The sequence below is a fragment of the Halichoerus grypus genome, chromosome 8 (assembly GCF_964656455.1).
Source record: "Halichoerus grypus chromosome 8, mHalGry1.hap1.1, whole genome shotgun sequence".
In the NCBI taxonomy this organism is placed as follows: Eukaryota; Metazoa; Chordata; class Mammalia; order Carnivora; family Phocidae; genus Halichoerus; species Halichoerus grypus.
The window spans coordinates 41749079-41764755 of record NC_135719.1 but is presented as its reverse complement, the minus strand read 5'-3'; the positions used below and the strand labels follow the sequence as shown (position 1 = coordinate 41764755).

Below are 15677 nucleotides of genomic sequence, written 5' to 3'. Positions count from 1 at the left end.
AATCAGAGAGGAGTGAGAGTCTAAAACTTGGACTCCCTCTACACTATCAAGAATCATCGCACTGGGCTCAGTCGTTGGGCGTCTGCCTTCGGCTCAGGTCATGATCCCAGCGTCCTGGGATCGAGCCCCACATCGGGCTCTCTGCTCCGCGGGAAGCCTGCTTCTCCTTCTCCCACTCCCCCTGCTTGTGTTCCCTCTCTCGCTGTGTCTCTCTCTGTCAAATAAATAAATAAAATCTTTAAAAAAAAAAAAAAAAAAATCATCGCACTGAATGAAAAAGATGTTTTCTTTGACCTTTTCGGGAGCAGATGCTGTCATATTTCCAATGCCCAAGGCTGCCCTTGTGCCGCACCATGTTGCCTCAATCCCTCATCAGTACTCCCTGGGTTCCTGGAATACACTAGTAATTGCCCTCATCGCCTTGTCTTCCCCCAAAACCAGAAAGGTGTATTAGGACTACTTCAAGAGGAATATTTTCTTTAGGACAAATGGACTAGAATAATAAAAAAAATTTAAGATTGGGGTTAGCTCAGGTGCCTGGGTGGCTCAGTCATTAAGCGTCTGCCTTCGGCTCAGGTCATGATCCCAGGGTCCTGGGATCGAGCCCCACATCGGGTTCCCTGCTCAGCGGGAAGCCTGCTTCTCTCTCTCCCTCTGCCCCTGCTTGTGCTCTGTCAAATAAGTAAATAAAATCTTAAAAAAAAAAAAAAAAAGATTGGGGTTAGCTCTTTCAGTTTTCCATCTTGAAGGCAAACCAGTCTAACCTCTTTGCAGACAGCCAGCTTTAACAAATCATGTAGGGAGTCCATGCTGGACAGAGACTGTCGGTGACCTCCAGGTTCATAATGTAACCATTTGTGACTAGAAAGGGTGACTGACCCAAGCCATGCCAGTATGGCAGGTTACAACAACTGGTCCAGATGTCTGGACCTCCCAGGACAAACTCCAGCAACCAGAGACCCAGGTAGAGAGAATCAGGGCTGCCTCCTACTCACCATGGGCATACCATTCTCCTTCTTGCGCCAGATCCACTCTGGGTGTGGGTAGCCAACTGACTTGCAATACATCATGGCATCTTGCCCTTCATTCTTATTCTCACTCCGTTTATGGCCAGTGATGTCAGGAGCAGCTGTGAGAAAGAGTGTTGAACAGTTACCACAGGAGCCTACTCTGAACAGGATACAAAGGCCTCACTTACGGACTCAAGAGCTCTCCTTCTAATACAGCCAGCCAGTCTCCAGGCCTCTCCTCATACTCATCTTTGATAACATGCATTTCAGGTCAGAACAGAGCAATGGAACGGATCCAATCCCCTACACCTCCCAACCACCGAAGCAGCTCAAACAGATAACGGGATTACTATATGTGAAGTTCTGCTAACAATGTAGGTGGTTCTCTAACTTCCTAGAAGAGGGGACACAGGCTCAACTGCCCTAAATTAAAACATCCTTTAAAAAAAAAAATGCACATAGAAGCTATTATCATCTCCTCTTCCAGTTATGGTTTTTTTCTTAAAATGTCTGCACTAGTAACAGGTATGGATTATATCAAATGTCATATACTCCTTTAAGGAAATGAGAGATCCCTAAGATCAAACACCTAAAATCAAGTCCTATTGCGAAGTATGTAAAAACAATGACTGCCTGGAGAAGCAATCTGATGAATATAAATGGGCAAGGCTCTCCCCGGAAAGAGGGAATCCAGCGAACTGGTCTTCACAAGGGGTAAGAAAGGAATAAACAGGAAATTCAACCAGTGTCCCAAAAGATTTTATTAACAGTTTTAAGAATCTGACCTGTACACCTGATTTGCAATAATCTCAATAAACCCAGTCTTGGAGGAATTTCTAGACATGCTAGATGTTGCTGGTCTTCTCTGCTTTAAGGGATCACTTAGGAAGAAATAGACAGCACCTGTGGTTTAAAAATTAGATAAGTTTCAAGGATCCAAGAAGCCAGAGATGGGGCTAATTCTTTGAATTTAGTCTCCTTTGATCTTAACTAAATTTTCCACCATACCTCCTCCTCACCAGTTACAGTAATGTGAGAGCAATAAAACTCAAAGTAGGCCAGATGTCACTTTGTTGGCCAAGACAGGAAAGAGAATCAATAAGCCTGGTCCAAATTCCAGTTTCGCTTGTTCTTTAATTATTCTGTGCTTCAGTTCTACACCCATTATCAAATGAAGGTAATTCTAGCCCCTGCCTACATCCAGTGTCCTTGGATAAGGTAAGATTTAAAACATTCATCTTGAGACTATAAAAGCGTGTACCATTATATGTCATGGGCTTGTCCCATGTTCCCCCTCTAAATAGCTTGGTTTTTCTTGGCTTACAAAATAATCCAAAGTGCTGCTACTTCTCAGACTGTGCTTCCCAGCCCACTTCCCGAGACACCTGGACAGAAATGGGATGAACAAGATCCCAAGCTGTCTCTATAACCACTGCCTGCCCAACTGACGCCTGCTCAGTACTACTCAGGGTGAGGCATTTTCTAAAGAGGATGTTATAAAGGAAATATCTCTTTTTTCCCCCAGGCAAACTTCCTCACGGCAGAAGGGAGTGGGCCCGCTGGCTCAGTCTTGTTCCCTCCACATCAGATTTCTCCCAAAGCCACTTGGTCACTGCTCAGACCTACTGTTCCACCTGCTCACCCTTCCTCAGAGCTCTCTTCAGTCAATAAATAGTAAAGACCATCTGAAGTACTCCAAGGAGCAAGCTCCCTGGCAATTCACTAACTAAAACACCATCAGGGAAGACACAACAAGCAGGGGAGCTACCACAGTTTGCTTCTAGTTGTGTTTCATGTGTCTGACAAACATTTGTCAAGCACCTACCATATGCCAAATACATCAGAGTGGTGGGGGGACGGCCTTTCTGTTGAGGTGGATTTTAGCACAGTCACAAAGAAAATAAGGGAGTAGCGCACTCCTGTATCTGTGGGAAGAACACTCCAAATAAATGACAAAAAAGCCTTGAGGCAGAGGTGTGTTTGTTATGGACAAGGAACAGCAGGGAGGAGTTTGGCTTAGGCTCAGTAAGCAAGGCAAAGATAGTAGGACATGAAATCAAGAGTGAATGGAGCCCAGATCGAATAGGACTTTGCAGGCCACCGCAATGACTTTGGCATTTACTCTGAGTCAGCTAGGAAGCCACTGGTAAATACCAAGCACGGGTATGGAATGATCTACATGTTTTAACAGGCTCCCTCTGGCTACTATGTAGACAACTGTGTACAGAGACAACAGTGGAAGCAAGACCATTTAGGAAGCTGTTAAGAATAATCCAGGCAAGGGAGAAGGTGGTTTGAATGAGGGCAGTAGCAGTAAAAGTGAGGAGATTCTGATATATTTTATAGGCTGAGTTAATGTATTTGTTAATTGACTGGATGCGGGATGTGAGAGAAAAAAAGAGTCAGGGATGACTCCAAAGCTTCTGCTTGAATAATTCTAGGAAGGGAGTTGCCAGTTACTAAGATAAGGAAAACTACAGAAGAATCAGGGTGTGGTTTTTTTGTTGTTGTTGGCTTGTTTTTATTTTGTTTTGTTTAGGGATGGAGCAATGGTGGTGGTAAAAACCAGGAGTTCAAAGTTTAGGACATGTTAAGCTTAAGATACTTCTTTAACATCCAAGTGAAGTTGTCAGGTAGACAGCTGAATATCCAGTCTGAAGCTCAGGAGAGTAGTCTAGGATGGAGATGTAAATTTTAGAAATTAGCATATGTGTGACATATTTTTCCATTTTCTTTCTCCTTTGCCCCACAGAGAATACCCACTCTGGCCCAGTTATCTAACTAATTCCAATAGTTCTGTGAATTCAGTACCATCAGCTTTTACCTTGGGGACTCACCCCAATATTGCACATTAGTACCACCTAGAAGCTAGAAGTTGAGTTGGCTTATGATGCCACAGCCTCTAAGAAGTTGCTATTCGGAAAGGATGCAGACCAGAAGGCCAAGACCTGAGGAGAGGGATGGGGATGGTCTTCACTCCTACCATGGTGTTTAGGAGGAGAACACCACTTCCCCTTTTCATTTATCTACTTTGGTTTCTACAGAGACTTCTATCTACAGATGTGAACGTAGCCTTAAAGGCTCCTACGCACAGAGACTCTCTAGGAACTCAGCTCCCCCATCACACTTGGTTGGCCGTATTTACCTCGTGCAAACCTACAGGAAAGAGTCTTCAATGGTGAGATCTAGTACCGCTTTCTCCTCAGCTTAGCAAACAATACTGAGTGAAGAAGTGTCACTAGTATTGTGGGCAGAGAAAATTAACCCAAGCCACATCACTCTATCCCTAAGGGAGAGATTATAACAACTATTACTTTAGCCTTTGAGTGAATGAAAAGTTTTTTTTCACTTCTCTCTATCCTTTATGGTAGCTGCTTAATCAGAAAGCCTGTTCCTCAGATGGTAGCCACCTTGTGGTGAACATCGCATGATGCATAAACTTGTCAGACGACCAGGCTGTATACCTGAAACTAACGGAACACTGTGTGTCAACTAAAAAAAAAAAAAAGAAAAGAAAAGAAAAAAAAAAGGTTGGCGGGGGGTGGAGAAAGAAAAGCTGAGCAGGACAATGGACCCACAGCAAGAAAGGTTACCAGACTCAGGGCACACGTAAGCACTGGTAAGAGAGCGGGGGTTGTCAGAGTCCTCTCATAGTGGTTTTTAAATAGTCTCCAAAGTCTTTGATATTCTTCCCTTCAAGAAGTGAAGCATAATTGCTCCCTCCCCTTGAGTGTGGCCTAATGACAGTATTCTAGTGAATGAATGAAATAAAGCAGAAGTAAAGGTATGCGACTTTGGATAGTTCACAAACGACCGTGTGGCTTTCTCCTTGCTCTCTCTCGGATCACACATTCTGGGGAAGGTTAGAGCTGTCATAGCAGGAGGACACTGAAACAGTCTACGGAAAAGGCCCACGTAGTGCGGAACTACGCCTTCTGCCAACAGCAGCCCTGTGAGGGAGCCCCCTAGGAAACAGATCCTTCAGTCCCAGTCAAGCTTTCAGAAGACTGCAGCGTGACAGACCCTGAGCCACCCCAGTAACCAGCTCCCTAATTCCTGGCCCAGAGAACCTATGAGGTAATGTGTTTTTTTGTTTTAAGTCACTAAGTTTGGGGGAAATTTAACTACCCAATGAAGAAGACATTACCCCATTTACATAGACTGGAAAACTCAATTTTGGAAATTACTTAACATCTAAAATTACACTGCCAGTAAATGGTAAAGCTAGAGACCAAATTCAGGACTGATTCCAGAGGCCATGCTTTTTGTACTTTACCATATAGAAGGAAAAATAAACCGAACTAGAACTGAGTCCATAAAAAATAAAAATATACAATATGCATCACAACTGCATAGAAAACTGCCCAAATGTTATCTTTGCTTGTAGAGGTACTAGAACTGACCACCTCTAGACCCGAGGTGGACTGATTTAGCTGTCGGAGTTTAACTACCCCATATACTAGAACACAAATAAAAAGAGCTTTGGACTTTAAGTCAGAGAAATTCAGGCTCCATTGAGACTATGACTCACCAACTGAGTAACCTAAGGCTGGTCATTTAAAATCCTTTGAGTTTCCGTACTCACTTTTGTAAAATGAGAGTAATACTCACATAATTCACGGAGGTCTTGTGAGGATTAATTTACATCTCTGTACCAATCTAGCACATGACTGGAGCTCAGGGTCAAAAATAAACATTTAAATTGAGCTATCAGTCAGGGAAAGGAAAGGCTAGGCTTAGACTCTGGCATTATGAGTTCTAAGAAATCAAAGAGATGCTGATTAACGTGTTCCCTCTCTGTTTGCTGATATAAACAGGACTTTTGTTTGTAACTCTAGTAAGGTTTAATCAGGTCAGATATTCACAGATTTTGATTAACGGCCTATTTATATTGATTAAGGTGCCCCACCTTCTATGGGCTTGCCATTTAATAAGGAACTGCTTAACCAGGGTCAGTCGGTCTGAAGGTAGGTCTGAGCCATCTGACAGAGCCAAACACTCCTTACTTCCCCTCACCCTCTCAGGGAGGCAGAGGGTAACCAAGAGACCTTTCAAAGAGATCACAGATCCACTTGGGAATTAACTTGCCCTCTGGCCTTGTCAGCCACATACTCTAATATTAGATATCAGTTAACGGATATCCTTCCAGTATCCTGATGAATGGCAACACAGGGGTTCCAAAAGAGTCTCAGTTACCCGACAACACCAGACCCAATTTCGTTATCTGGGCCCGTGGCTGAGGACTAACACATGTTCCTCAGTACCTTCTGTTGCCCGCCCAGCCTACGCTTAAAGCAAAGCATCCAGCTTCTCTGTCACACTGGTGGCTGTAGAAAGTGTCCACTTAGGCAATGGAGGCATGAGTTCAGCTGAAGCTGACATTAAATAAAGTTAAACACAACAGAGCTAAGAACGGGGTAATGGTATGGGGTTTCTTACATGGACTGCTTATTTGGTGCTCACTTTTCAAAGCACATTCATAACCTCACAACTCATTTTTCATCTTTGCTGTAGGTAAACTTAGAGGCTTGGCTGAAGGCAGAGAGAGAGAGTGAGTTAAGATTTACTATTAAGCCAAGGGCTAAGCCCAAGAAGCAATATGAGATTGGTCACAATGGAAGCAAAAAGGATGCTGGCTTGTGGCTCAATAAGCCTCTCCACACATAGTATATTCATCATTCATCTGAAGACTAGAGGAGTCTGGGACTTCTGCTGCCTTCTGCAGATGAGGCTTTTCCCTTTCCTGCGGGTGAGAGCACTGAGTGGGTGGCAACTGAAGTTTCCTCTAAGACAGTGATTCTAACCTTGGCTATACACTGTCATCACTGGAGTGCTCTTCGTAAGCCTGAGGTCCAGGCCACATTGCCCACACATTAAATCAAGTTTGAGAACCACTGCTCTCATACCTTTCCTGGCACCAGTGTTTGAGATCAGGGGAGTAGAAGGAGGAACTGTCCCTTAGGACAGAGAGATGAGTAAGTGGAGGTATGTGGGGCACTGAGGGGACACCTCCAAAGTTGAGAAGCTGACACAGCCACTACCATGAAGAAAAGAAGCTTAGAGAGCATGTCCTTCAATAACCCAACTTCACCTTTGGGTTCTCCCTCTTCCATATAAGGGCCATATTACAGAGCAGGAAACAAGGACGCAGGATAAGGTCACTTATAGAAATCCTAACATTTAGTCATAATATTAAAATACAAAGAAAGCTGAGAAGTACGGAGGGAAAAACAAGATCAGTCCCAGCTCTGGTAGCCCCCAAAAGACTGAAACTCACTTGAAATGCCCAGTGACCAGGGATAGATAATGGTAAGCCTAATAAAATGAGTAAGACCCTCAACCCAGACCTTCCTGGGTCGGGATGTACCTTTCACAAGAGGCAGTGGCATGTTTGTTGCAGAGGATTTGGTGACCACCAAAATCCTTTTCTAAAAACATTAAAATTCAATTCCTTATTTCTTGGATTAATCAAAATAACTGAGTGATGAGGATAGGGTTTGGGAGTCAGGAGAGGGATTTTCTCTTTTTTGTAAATTACAGACATTTTTAAGGTGCTTTGTTATGAGCACATTTTTTTAATTTTAGAAAAGGAAGAAAGGGGAAGAGGAAAGGAGTAAGAGTTAGAGGGGTTACAGAGTTACAGGAATAGGAAATCCAGTACCTATCTATTCACGAATGCTCTATAGCAAGCTGTGGAGTTTCTAGACGACCTACCCCTGAAGAGTCAAAAAACTGGGGAAAGAGATGCCTCCCCAGAGCTGTCTAAGTGGATCCCCAGACAGGCTGGGCTATGGGGCAGAGGTCCCACTAAGGTCTAGTCATTGCTGTTTCCTCTCCCCTGGTCAGCCCTGCTCCACCTTTCACCCCCAGCATCTGCTCAGGTCACCTAAGTCCATCTCGGCCAGATACCTAAGAAATGTAATCCTACACAGTAATCGTATCTTCCTGTTTACATTGTGTCACATTCTTGGCCTTTAAAAAAAGTAAAAGAAAAAACCCCCTACTTCAGATGCAAGGCCTTCCCTACTACATGTAGACATTGCCATCCTCAAAATTCCTTTCTTGACAGGGATCTACAGGCAAGGGTGGAAAAACACTGCCACCTCAGGTCTGTTCCTGGACACGTGCCCCTTCCTCTGACTCCTCCAGCCTTTTTTCCTCTTGCACACCTTACGGAGAGCAAGATGTGGTGATCTGCTCTACAGTGCCCAGGTCTGGTCTAGTCTAAGCCCTTCACTCCCCACAGTGCTCAGTCCACACAACACCCCAGGGAGGAGGTGCTGAACTGCAGTAAAAGCCAAATGGGAAAGAAAAGGACTGTGGACTGCAGAATAGGTGCTAAAGAAATCTATCTGTACGGTATAAATGATGCTGCCCTGAAATGCCTATTTAGTTAAACCATAAAGGAAGATTCGCAGAGACTCCTTTCAGCAGAGGTCACTTATGTTTCTTGAATCTCTCTCCAGTACCGCTACCTGTGTACCTGTATGACTCAGCAGATCTGTCAAATCTTTCCAGCTATAAAGAGACAACAGTCTTTTACCTCACCATAGAGGCACTGAGGAAATAAAACCAGAGTTTATATGAAAATGCTTTGGGAATCAATCTCTCTCTCCCGCTCTCTCTTTCTCTCTCGCTCTCTCTCAATGCAAGGCAGTTCACAAGCCCAGCCACCTAGCTTAGAATATGATCCTAGGCTTTTGGCAAATCTTTTTAAAGTTAAACAGAAAAAGTCAAATGTTCAGTCTTTACTAGACTAAACTAATTATCACCTAAAAGACACTAAATGTTCAGCTGTTTTCTATCCAGGTGTTAGGGTAAAGAGACTGGAATTCCTTGTGAATTTTCTTAAGAGACTAACCTAACTGTCCAAGCTAATCACAGAATATGCTTTAGGATTCTATGAAAGAGAATTCTCTTAAGGTGTACTCCTTTAAAAGCAGGATATCACCAGCTGCCCAATCTTCCTCACAGAGCTACTGGGCAGGAAAACGCAGCGGTGCACAGCACACACAGTCACCACAGTAAGCTATCATGAAAGTTTTCACTTCCTCTGAAAATGCTCCCACCTGCAGCCTCCTATTCTCTGCCCCCTCCAGACCACTACCTCCTACCTGCTAAAGGGAATGTGAGGAAAAGACGCCTCAGGGGTCACTAAAGCCCACCTCTTGAGCATCCAACCCAACGGGAAACCGCCTCTGTCTCCACTCCTGACAGGGCTGCTAGAAATCATGAGAGCCAAATCAGCAGGATCACAGTGAAGCCAGGACTTCCAGCTGCACAGAATTACCCTTCAGGCTTGGGGAGGACAGCTACCTACACACACCACTCTCCCTCCCTCCCCCATCCTGTTACCTCCGCACTTGGGACTTGGCGCCAAAGGCTCAGCCTGGAATGCTGCAGGGCCTCCAGTATCTGATGGGCGAGTAAAACATCTCCCCACATAGCCCGGCTCACCCAGGCAAGGAAAGGCACTTGGCTGGCTTAGAGAAAAGGACTTCTCATACCTTCATCCTCATGTTGAACAAATGTGTCATCCTTCAAAAACAGAGATAAACCCAGACCTCTCCAAGAAAAGCCCTGAAGGAATCAAATCCCAGGTTCTCTAGCCTGTGTGGACTGTAACCATGCTACTGTGACTCAACCCCTTCAGGCATTTAGAATTCAATCTGGCAGCTGGAGGAGACACTGGCTGTCCTTACATCCACTTCCAAGTCAGGGCTGTGTCAGCAAGACACTACTTTCATTTAATAACAACATATAATTGAAACTCAGAATCTGTCTAAGCCTTTCTTTAATCTGAACTTCTAGTCTTCTAATTATTTTAAGAAAGATCTGAATATCTGCTATTACAGGATCTTCCCATTTCCTAAATTTATCCTTTCAGCTGCTAAGGATCACCTATGGATTTAAAGAACAAGTCTGTATCCTTCCTAAGCAAAATGAAGACTGAAAAAAAAAGAAAGAAAGGAAAACAAAACAAAACAAAACCCTCATCTCTTCAGTCTAACCCAAACAGTAGCCCCACCTTCCCCTGGACATTTCATAAAATGGAAAAACACGGGACTGAGCGTCAAGACCTGTATTCTAATGCTAGCTCTGCCACAAACCACTCTGTGACCCAGAGCTCGTGGCTGCACTTTTCTGGGTCTCAGCTGCTGCTTTGAAATAATACAGGAAAGCTGGATTCACAGTGTTAGGTAGCTCCGACTCTTAGAGTTCACTTGTCCATTCTCTTAGAGCTCCCTTCCTTTCCAGGAACTTTCAGCTACATGTTCAAGACACAGCCGCATGTTTAAGATGCCATGCACCCAGTTCCTATTAAAATTCCAATGAGCTATCCACAAACAGTTTATGTTCACCCTGCACATCGTATTTTTCCAAATCCTGCTGGCCCGTTGGAGAGACCTATTTAATAACATTTGTAAGGCACGATTTGTTCTAAGAGATTTACATAGGTTGAACCATATGAAGCTGCCAACATTCAAACATTTTTACCACACAGAAACAGCAATTTCCTATGGTTTGAACTACCACATTAACTTATTTATTCCTCCTTATAATCCCCATGAGGTAGGTTTTACAAATGAGGAAACAGGAGCACAAAGAAGTTAATAACTTGCCACAGTCACATACATAGCTAAGAGATGATAGGGTTTGGATTTAAACCTGGGCAGCTGAGCTCCTGAGCCTGTGGTCCTACCATAATGTTATACGGCCTCCCGTAATGGGAATAAGAACAGCTTGAAGACTGGGAGTCCAGACCAAGGTAGTGTCTCAGAAGGAGAGTGAGAGGCTCACACTGCAGCCTCTGTTGGGTTGTACCTTTCACTTCAATGGTGGCATTTGCTTTAGGAGCACTGACAAAGTGATATACACAGTGGTATTCGCCTGAATCCTCAGCTCTCGGCTTATTGATCCTGCAGGGATGAGAAAAAAAAAAAAATCAAGTGAGGAAGCTGGGAACAAACATATGACAAAATATACAACAAAAGAATCAAAAGGGCAACCAGGGACTCTGCTCTCCAAACTGTGTCCCTGAATGCAACTCACCTCCTCCTAACTAAAAGCAAAAACCTCCCTCCATGTATTACAAAACATTAATGCTTCACTCCTTACTGGATGTCTGGAATACAAAGATGGAATGATACATGGTCTCTCACCTTAAACAAGTAATCAAAATAGAGGGCTGTACAAAACAGACTATATTTAGATATAGAGGATGGAGCCATCAATAAAAACTTCTTGCTCACCTGGTGGTTCTAGTCGAATAAGTAAGAGCAGGAAAAAAAGCAAATCTTCTGTGCTTCCCTAAAGACCCTGTTTTGGTCTTATTCTTCCCACACTGTATTTCAGTAGCATGCCTTTCAGTAAGTCTACTCACTAACAGGACCAAAGAGATAGTGGAGAGAGAAAAAAATCTCTGACATCAGAGCACCAGCCACAAAGATGCAACTAAACTTTTAAGACTTTTAAGTACAGGGATGCTTGGGTGGCTCAGTCGGTTAAGTGTCTGCCTTTGGCTCAGTTCATGATCCCAGGGTCCTGAGATCCAGTCCGGCATCAGGCTCCTTGCTCAGCAGGGAGCCTGCTTCTCCCTCTGCCTGCCGCTCCCCCCGCTTGTGCGCGTGCTCTCTAACAAATAAATAAAATCTTAAAAAAAAAAAAAAAAAAAACGACTTTTAAATACAGCTAGAACTCTAAGGCCCTGCATGATCTGCTTCCTACCCTCATCTCAGCCACTTTCTAGCCCTGCTGGGCTCTTCTCAGTTTTTCCATGTGCCCCACTTGTTCCTTCCTCAAAACCTTGACACGAGATATTCCTTTACAGAGAATGCTCTTCCCATTACCCTTACCCTAACCTAACTCTTTCTGCATCAGTATTGGCTCACATCACTTCTTTCTACCCTCAATCTAAGTGACAGCCCCCCTCCCTGACATTCTTGCTTATTCTACACTGTAATTCTTCACAAGCATTCATCGCAACGTGTAATTATATACTTATGTGATTGCTTGATGAATGTCCAGTTTCCCAAAAGACCAAGTTCTATGTGGACAGGCACTGTTTATTTGGTGCATAATTCTATACCCAGCACGTGGCCTGGTCTGGAATATAGCAGGGGTAATGAATAAACGAGTAAATGACTGAATGAATGTAAACAGAGTGAACAGCTGTGCAGAGATCCTGATCAAGTAAAGCAGAGTGACAAGAAGGACTGTAGGAAATGTGCATGGCTAGAACAGCACTCCTCTGAATTCCACAGGGTGATCCTAAACAAGCTGTCTTGCCCCTGACAACCAGTTTCACACCAGCTCAGTACACTATGGCCTAGACACACACAACCCAAAACATATGCAGACAGGCTGGTGTGTAATTACCAAAAAGAGAGAAATCCACATCAGAGGAAAACCATTATATAGCTTCTCCTCTTTTGGCTCAGTGGTTAAAACATACTTGTGATGGTCACATCTCCCCTGCACTAGTGAATGTCTGAGAAAAACCCCTAACCTTGACTGGCCCAATATATTTATCCATCTTACTGTTCATCCCAAGAAAGAAACACGGGTTATCAGACTATGGATGAGGAAAGAGACAGCCCATCCCTAGGACTGTCTCAGCATACCCACGGCAGAATATTCTAAAAGGAGCAGCCAAAAGTCTTCTAAATTTGATACAAGTAGCTCTTAAATCAATACACTCCCAACAGGGAAAACAGACACAAGTCAGCTGCTCTTAGCAAATGTCCCAGAGTTCGGAGGAGGGGCAGCAGCTGTATCTTTAGGGCTCAGACTAACTCCTTTTAAGTTCCTTGAAAAGATTTGAAAAGAGGACTCCCAAGCTTGAGCCCATGCCTATGGGCTCAAAATCTCCCCCATAACATTCCCTTCAACTATTGGGAAGCAACTGAAGCAAATGGAAAACATCCCCTATAGCCGAGCAGGCGCAGGATCTGAGACTGACTCCACAGCTGACTTAATAAGTAGCCCAAGGGACTCATCAGCTGTTCTTTCACAAAATGTGGGAGAACAGAGATTCCCCGAAAAACTCTGACAATGCAGAACACCCCTAGAGAGCTGCTAATAAGCTGACCAAAAAAAAAAAGAAGGAAGAAGAGGAGGAAGAGGCAGTATTTTATAAAGTCAAGCTCAAATTTATTAAGTTACAGTTCAAAGCCCTATAGGTGACATAGTACAAGTCCTAGGAGAAACACAATTGAATGTCTGGTACCTTGAAAGAGTTATTATAAAAATATAAACTTGCAAAACTAACAAACAGACCCAAGAATATATGCCTTTCATTCCACCCAATAGTTCTATGTGATTAACCTTTTCCAAACTATGAGAATATAGCTGAGGTTATGTTTCCGATTTAACATCAGAAGAAACTACAGTGGAGATAGATTAACTTGCCACTAAAATGGTATGTTAAAGCAGGGGGGAAAAAAGACCTAGATTCTAGAAAGTCAAAAGACCTGGGACCTAGCCTTACTTCTGAAATTTACTAGATACAGTATTTGGCCTTGAAAACAGTGAAGAATTATTACTCTTTGAGTTTCAGATTCTTTGCTTGAAAAAAGGAGGATCCTTAATGAGGATCCTTAATAAGGGGTATGAAAAGATCTCAATCTTGCAAAATACTGCAGAATGTCCTTGCTACTACCGGCACACAGGTTCTCCTGGCCTCACTCCAGTGCATTATTTCTTTGCACTGCAAAGAGGATTAGCCGATCCTTTTCCAAATTAGTTTTCAACCACAAACAAACAATTCTGACAGGTGAGGTGCCATGTGTTCTAGATATTCCAAAAAAGCACCAAATCTTTGGGTGCCAGGTTAGCTTCAGCCAGCAAATATACCCCTTTCATCAAATGATGTTTCCAGGTTACTATCCTTAATCCAGATCACTAAAGAGCCCTGTATCCACTGGGTCTTGATCAGGTTCTGGTCCTATTAATTACTCCTAAAAGGTAACTCACTAGGAAATCTACCCAGTGGAAAGATCACTTAGGGTGCTCTTGCTCTAAGAGTCCTAAAGCAGATTTCAATCTGATTCCTCAAACCACTGGATTAAGTCAAGAGACCTGCATTCTAATTGTGACTTTCCTACTGACGAGCACGGTTACTACTCCCTATGCCCTCCATTTCTCTATTATCATAATGAGGGGAACATCTATGACTCTCAAACCTGGCTGTTCATTAGAATCCTCTGGAAATCTTTAATAGATCCCTGGGCCTCACCCCAGACATACTGGATTAGACTCTCCGGAGAAGGACCATATATATCTTATGTGTCTCCCACATAACAGAATTGTGAATTATGAACGTCCATAGTAAGTTCAGCAATGCTCCCTCCCATCTTCCCAGGAGCTGCTAGTCCCTCTCACCTGTATTCCATGTTGCTGGCATTCTTGCGAGTGGCAGTCAGTTCGACCCCATTCTTTGTCCAGTAGCTATATGTAAGAGTGTGAGAGCTGGAGGTGAGGTTACACTGCAGGGTGATGGGGAGAACAGGGCTGTCTCGAAGAATGACCTCTTCACTGGTGACAATCCTTGGCTCTGTAATAAGAGTGCACAGTGATAGGGAGCCATAGCCTTCCATTCTCTGTAGCCCTGGCCTGAGAATCGGATGGGGTAGGATGGGGAGACTAGAAGAAGAGGGAGGGCAGACAGGACCACATGAGGAATTTCACTTTACCACTTTGGAGGAAGTCAAGAAAGGAAAAACAATGATTATAAGCAAATGACCACTAGCGCAGACAACAGCCTGAAGACCAGTTGGCCTAGACGTGAAAAGAATGGGAGTATTACGGGTACTTGTACTGGCAACAATCCACTTACACTTTTGAACACCACAGTTTTATGATTTAAGAACCACCAACCAATTCAGCTTCAATTAGAAAATCAGGCTCCACCTTGCAGTTCTGAAGACAAAGGCAATATCATTTATGTAACTAATAAACTCCCTATGGAGTCACTAAGCCTTGGAACAGTAATAGCTATAATTAGATAATACATGTATGGCTTTTCCCACATTAAATTCTGATAAACCTATGGCAAACCAGCCATGGTCATTAATTATGCAGAAAAAGACAGTGTCGATCCTAACAGCAAATTTCCTGCCAGTAGTCTGTTGCATTTTCCAAATTTTGCCAAGGGAAAATTCTTAAGGAACCATCACAGTTCTTCTCTCCAGCCCGTATTTATTCCCAAAACAAAACTTTTTCAGAATTGCTAAGTAAAACACATTCCACTGTGCAGATAACATAACTAGAATGCGATATGTGTTGGTATCATGTGTTCCTAGTGTTTTAGAGCTAAAAGGCCCTTAGAGTTCACTGAATCCCCACTCTTTAAGAGCTAGAAACGGAAAATGACTTGTGCAAGTCATGACTTAGTGGCAACGCTGGGCCTAGAACACACATCTGACTGAATTCGCTAGCTCTGCCTCCCTTCCCCACCTCCAGCCCCCCTCCCCCCCACCCCGCCACTTTCCGCCCTACAGCAAGTTACATAATTCATCTTCTGGTTCTCTCCTGGGCTTAGATAACCTGGGGTCATTATTTTAGAACCTACAAAAATAACCTACTTGACTCAAATATTAGAACACATTGAGCAGAAATGTTTTAAGGCACACTCTATCATTCCTGGAAGGTTCATCCTTAAAAAAA

At 43.5% G+C, this 15677-nt stretch overlaps 1 protein-coding gene and 1 long non-coding RNA gene across 4 annotated transcripts in view; both read right to left on the bottom strand.

Annotated features, from left to right (window-relative positions):
* NPTN (neuroplastin) overlaps nt 1–15677 on the bottom strand; it is a 68676-nt gene that overhangs the window by 14439 nt on the left and 38560 nt on the right. For all 3 annotated transcript variants that reach the window (XM_036080473.2, XM_036080474.2, XM_036080475.1), the window contains exons 3-5: nt 14394–14565; nt 10836–10930; nt 996–1129 (exon numbers count right to left, since the gene is read on the bottom strand). In XM_036080473.2, coding sequence (XP_035936366.1) covers nt 996–1129; nt 10836–10930; nt 14394–14565 — 401 coding nt within the window. The remainder of the gene's footprint in view (nt 1–995; nt 1130–10835; nt 10931–14393; nt 14566–15677) is intronic.
* Nucleotides 1734–10828, bottom strand: LOC144382873 (uncharacterized). Its single transcript, XR_013450401.1, has 3 exons — nt 10714–10828; nt 2836–3684; nt 1734–1913 (listed from the first exon to the last, which is right to left on the bottom strand). It is a non-coding gene; the product is annotated as an uncharacterized LOC144382873 (long non-coding RNA).